Genomic DNA, 6,045 nt, shown 5'->3' with positions numbered 1-6,045 from the left:
AACAAAAGTATTACCTGAGGACCATATTTTATAAAAATGCAGATAGAAAAACATGATCGGAAAAAGAACCAATGAAAACCATTCTTTGATACTCGGCCACTAAGCCAATGTAACACTAAGTTGCTAATATACTATAAAGAAAACATCGACGATATGGCGTCTCAAATACATGAGAACGAGAAACTAAACAGGGGAAAGACGGACATTCATACAAGATGGCTAGGACCAAAGTATCAAAAACCGGTAACAAAATCATACTTCCTGAGGCGGTACGCCTAGAGATCTACATTCGTTCTTATGAGCCTTTTCAGAGTTTAAGCTGCTCCAACTTCTTTAAAGATTCTGAATCTCGGGTTCCTTCGTCATTTGTCACCTCCTTACTAGGGCCCCTAGGCTGGGCCGATGGCGGCTCATGTAGATCAGATGGTGGGGCAGCAAAAACAGGAGTAGCCTGTCTAATACAGACGGGAGGTGCAATTCGAACAGGGGGCGGCCGTGTCACAGAAGGACATGGGATCCGGAGGGGAAGAGGTTTAACAACCGGGTCAGAATTATGGGATTGCAGGCCAGTTGAATCGGGAATTGCTTCTGCTTTATCTGGAAGTTTATTTGGCTCTGGAAGTGTAGCAGTTGGTGGATCTTCCCTTTTAAGGGCTGGGGCCGAGAAAACAGGGATACTTTGCCTAATACATACTGGTGGGGCGATCCGTACAGGTGGTGCTGTCCTTATAACTGGAGGAGCAGCACTTGCTGATCTGTGAACAGGTGGAGCAGAGTAGCATGGCACAGCATTCCTAATAGTCACGGGCGGTGCCATACCATGGCACGGTCCTCGCACATGACGCATTGGAACGTATGGAGGTGCCCCCACACCTGGAAATCTTGGAGACTCGGATCTTCGGGAATCTTGAACCTGGGGCTGTGATGAAAGGTCGGACATTACTGATGAAAAGGGACGGACTCGGGGTGGCGTCTTTTTGGGGCAGATAAATGGAAGAATCTTGGATGCCATTACTGGACGACGTTGGGGGCTTGAGGGTCTTGGATTTTGGATCGGAAATGTTTGTGGGAATGGCAAGGGTTTGCTGGATGCGGTTGTCATCTTTTCCCTCAATCGATATTTCAACAACGCTCGGGCTATCGTCACCTGCTCAAGCTCATCAGTGTTGTCTTGCTCGGAAGACGAACTCCCTGATTGTTGTGCCACTGTTCAGACAACACTATATCAATATTTCGCGCCCACTCAAAACAACCTCTTCATAGACGTAAACCAGTTGATATTTTTAACATAGAAGGATTTATGTTACCATTAACAAGAGTCTGCTTTTGCAACACCATTATTAGAGTAGCACGCCACAAAGACACTTAGCGACTTGCAATGCAAAGTATATTCTAAAACGTTAAAATCTCATAATGCAAGAAATTCTACTAAAACACTTACATTGTTTTAGCGACTGCCAAGCTGCCAACGCCGCATTTTTCTCTGCTTGTTTTTTATTTTTGGCTGGTTCTCCTGTGAATATGATACCTGCTAGTTCTACTTTACCGGTAAAAACTGGTTGGTGGCCTAGGCCTGACCTGTATGTTGTGTAATGTGGTAAAGGTGCTCCAACTCTCTGTGAAATCTCTTGTAAAAGGTTTTTGTAAACCCCCGTCTCGTCCTAAAATAAAGGAACGATAAACACATTACATATTGATATTAAAACAACGAGCAAGAAGTTCAAATCAAGGACATGGAGGCAAAAACATCAAAGCATCCCATCTTCATGTATGAAGCAATACAAAATAGGGATTATGTGGTTCCATATATTCAGTAGGATCATCACAATATTTCAAATATGAAACATAAGCCAACATCTATAGCCAAATGGCCAAAAAAAAAAAAAAAAAAAAAAACTGGCTTGAAGTTCATAATTTTGAAATACTTAACGAGTAGAGAAATAGAAATCATACCACATGTAACATTAACTTTAAAAAATGAATACACTGCAAGTAGAGTAAAAAAAGCCCGAAAAAAATCTGGAGCTGTAGTCCCCATTTCATTATGGGCAAACACAATGAATGAAAGGGCTGAGGCAACATCGAAGTGACTATAGACGAATGTTTCAATTCTGAGAGAGAGATTCAGCTTTCATTAAGATCAAATTACCTTTAAATTTCAGTTCAAGATAGTTTGCAGATGGAAAACAGGATGCACTTTCATCTCTAACGAATCCAAAAGATGACGAGAGTCTAGCAAATAGGGTGAATCATGGGCATTTAAAAAGATTTTCCCCAATTAATTATAGAGACGGTTAAGTATTAAAAAATGATCAACTAGGGAAAGGGGAAGCAAAGAGCAGCTTCCACTTCACGATCTATGAAAATGGCGCAAAATACTTGTAAAGATTATTAGTTTATCCATTGCATCTAAATAGTTGCCAGTAGCAAGGTTGGCTTGACTAAAAAATGTTTGTTCACATTTATGATGAGTTTAGAAATGAGAAATTTCAATCCTTTCATTTCTTCAACTCCTACCAGTTCTTGAAATGTTCTTATGTAACGCCTTACAACCACACCAAACGCGCTAAAATATCAAATTGTAGCATTGGTGATCATGGAAAACTGTCAAATCAATTTTAAGAATAGTCCATACCATTGTTACAAGTCACAACTTACAAATGTTATGTGAGTAGACGATTTCAAATTTCATACACTAAGCTAAATATTCAACTTTCATCCACACAAGTGAGTCTATCAAAGAGGAGACTTTCAAATTAGGTAGAGGGTTAAATTAGCACTATAATCATTGCATCGTATCCATGATCGCTAAGTCACAAGAGTAAATGGAAATTAGCAGTAACAAACGGTAAATTAAATGGAAGGCGTAGGGACCACAAATGACAGTTGTAAACCCATCTAATGCAACCATGACTTCACAATTAATTAGCAACTTTTTCAAATCCCAAGTTGCGAATGAGCGATCAATCCTTTCGTTCAAAGAACCGTTAATACTGTCAACTTCTACAAGCTTAACTTTCTACCATAACAAAAATGCTAAACCATTCAACTTTCCAAGCAATAAACTGTAATGAACCGGCCAAGACCCACCCTTTGACCCAATTCATAACATAAACTATTCCAACTATATAAGGCCCAAGACACAAAATCTGTCCCACTTAAGGTACCCAAAATTTTAACACTCCACCATAAATTATTTTGGGGGCAATTTAAATTCAATCTTTCCGATACTGAAATACTCAACAAAAGAAAACAAAAAAGAAACTTACCAAAGTTAGTTCATGAGTTATTTAAGGTGGATCAACACATGTCCAAAACAAGTAAAGAGTTTTAGAAAAATATTACTACTTACCAATAATAAATACACCTCTTAAACCTGTCTTCAGAAGCGTAGTTACAATTAAATTTAGGGTCGTGATATGAAGTATGTAGCCCTAAATGCTATTACTTAAAATAGAATTAAGTGGATATTTTATCACAAAATAAAGTGTCAAACAGTATTATTAAAATTTCATATTTCAAATTTTAAGCCTCGAGTTTATTCAACCAACCTGAAATTAATTAGCAAAATTCATTTGTCTTCAGCATCATACGACTTAATTAAATCCAGCAAACCCCAACACATTTAATAAGGAGTAAATACAGGTTCGATCAGCATTATTATCAGACTTTAAAATTCTTAATTGGCCCAAATTAATGACAACAAGGAAACCTTCAAAAATTAATAGGAAAACTCAGCAACAAAAATCAAAGGGGAAATCAAAAAGGGCATTATCATAAGTAGATCAAAAAAAGAAAAACCCAGAAAGCAGATATTAAGAAAAAGAGGAAACAAACCAAAATGCGAGCAGCAATAGAGTGAGAAGGGCCACGAGAAGAGAGAGAATTAAGGGCAACTTCAGCAGCAGCATGTTCAGCTTGACGAAGAGTAGAACAATAATGAGGAGACTCAAAAGATTCACCATTAAAATTAACTATAGCTTTAAACCTAGGAGCATGATCTGGGCCTTCTCTTATACAAGTATAGGAAGGTAAATTGAAACAGCTTCTTTGTGCTAATTCTTGAAGCTGATTTTTATACATTCTCAATTAAATTTCTGGGTTCTACAAACCTACCTTCTAGGCTTCTACCACTCCATTTCCGTAACCCTAGATTGTCGGTAGCAAAAATTGAGGTGGGAAATGGAGAATTAATAGAGGGGTTTTTTTAGGGTTTTGGTTAATTTGAGATGGATAAGATCTAAAATTTATGAAAAGGTGTTTAGGGATAGTAAGATGGGTAAGATCTAGAATTGATGAAAAGGGTTTTAGGGTTTTTGGGATTGTGAGAAAAAGAAAGGAGAAGAAGGTGGAGGAGTTGAGTGGAGGTGGGGTGGAAGACTCAGAGAGGAAGAAAAAAGGAGGTTTGTTGGGTAGTGAAGTGGTGGTGTGTGAAAGTAATGAAAGAGAAAGAGATTGTAGTAAGAGTTATTAGGGAGAGTTGGGGGATGGTATTCATTAATTCAATTCATTAATTTTAGCCTTTCTTTTTCATATTAAAAAAAAATAAAAAATTCAGTCTTTTATTTTGATTTAGAATAAATGGTTATCTAACCTATTTAACAAGGGTTTAGGTTAAGAGTTATTAATTACCTCATTTAAATAATTTTTTTTAGAATAATTATCTTAAAGTTTTTTCTTATTTATAATAATTAGTATAAACAAAATATCACTCAGTCCAAAAACATTTAAAAGAATACTTTTAAATGAAGTTGGTTGAATGAAGTAATTGATGTTTTCAACCTATGCCTTAGGCCCTTATGACATGAGTTAGACAAATCGTTAGAATAAAGCTAAAGAATTCCTATAGGTAAGGAAGAATAGATAATTAATTTTTCAAGCCGTGACTTGTGAGAAACGAACATCTCTAATTAATGAAAGGTAAAGAATCAATCATTAGGCTAACATATGACCCTCTCATTTTTTGTACTTGGGATAAAGTTGGAGAATCCACTTCGTATAAAAGGAGGATAAATTAGTTTTCTTGTAGGTGTTGACAATCGATGAATGGTAATTTTTTAACCACTACATTCTTCTCATATTCATAGTACTTATATATGATGAGCATTATTCTTATTTATAGGATATCACAACATCAAATAATATTTTATCCGTAAAATAATACTCACGCCTTTTATCGATTTTAAGTTTGGATAAATAAAGATGATGAACGATGGTTTTGTGACAATCAACTCAATAAAACTTAGTCACATCTCATGATCATGAACCCAATACCAATTCTCATAGAGGTGTTTTATATTTATGTGAACGACTATTAGAACTGATAATTTAGTTAATAAAGTCGATCCAATATTTTGAAATTATTCTTTACCATCGTTATAGTTATTTTTGTATGATAATATTTACTTCATTTGAACTTTTATGCTTTTAAAATAATGAAATTAGATATTGACAATAATCTTATAAGACCTTGATTCATTCTAGTTGTTAATTTTGCATTATTAACCATTCACACAATTTTGCATTATCACGAGTGACTACTGACTAGTGAAACATAATAAATGATACAAATACTACTAAACATAGGTATATTAGTTATATCAACACACACAATTTTACAATTCAAACGGTCTTTAATATTATCCAACTTGTCTCTCCTAAAATTCAAAACGCTTTACATATTAATTTCAAAATTGATTATAAATTATTTGTTTTACTATAAGTTGACCATTTCTAACAATAATTTGAGTTTTACCATTAAATTTAATTAAAATAATAAATACTTATATAGTTATATGGTTATACCTAATTTTAAAAAGTACTATTATTATAATGTTTCTTTATATTGAGTTAAAGAGTCAAATTTATGGATAGGATCATATGAGTCAACTTAACGTTATGCAATTGTTGCATGGTTGTGCTGTAAATCACTTGGTCTGTGACTGCATTTTTTCTTCTTGGATTTTCTGTTCTTCCTTTCCCATTTTCCTTTTCTCACATTCCCTTTTTCTTTTTGCTTTTCTTCATTTGTATTTAATTTTTTTC

General features: G+C 35.0%; 1 protein-coding gene across 1 annotated transcript; it reads right to left on the bottom strand.

Annotated features, from left to right (window-relative positions):
- LOC130805988 (double-stranded RNA-binding protein 2-like) lies at positions 1-4,521 on the bottom strand. Its single transcript, XM_057670870.1, has 3 exons — positions 3,838-4,521; positions 1,442-1,661; positions 1-1,206 (listed from the first exon to the last, which is right to left on the bottom strand). Exons 1-3 carry the CDS (start codon positions 4,081-4,083, stop codon positions 308-310), a joined length of 1,365 nt encoding a protein of 454 aa, XP_057526853.1. The 5' UTR covers positions 4,084-4,521; the 3' UTR covers positions 1-307.
- Positions 4,522-6,045: the final 1,524 nt, after the last annotated feature.

Source organism: Amaranthus tricolor, chromosome 2 (genome assembly GCF_026212465.1).
Source record: "Amaranthus tricolor cultivar Red isolate AtriRed21 chromosome 2, ASM2621246v1, whole genome shotgun sequence".
Lineage (NCBI taxonomy): Eukaryota > Viridiplantae > Streptophyta > Magnoliopsida > Caryophyllales > Amaranthaceae > Amaranthus > Amaranthus tricolor.
The sequence above is the reverse complement of the archived record's forward strand: the minus strand, read 5'-3'. Positions and strand labels throughout refer to the sequence as shown.

Excerpts from the sequence above, each read along its gene's own strand:
- LOC130805988 (XM_057670870.1), bottom strand. The coding sequence starts at position 4,083 with ATGTATAAAAATCAGCTTCAAGAATTAGCACAAAGAAGCTGTTTCAAT. Across the intron at positions 1,662-3,837 it reads CTATTGCTGCTCGCATTTTG|GACGAGACGGGGGTTTACAA; the intron begins GTTTGTTTCCTC and ends CCTTTATTTTAG. Across the intron at positions 1,207-1,441 it reads TTGGCAGTCGCTAAAACAAT|TGGCACAACAATCAGGGAGT; the intron begins GTAAGTGTTTTA and ends TTGTCTGAACAG.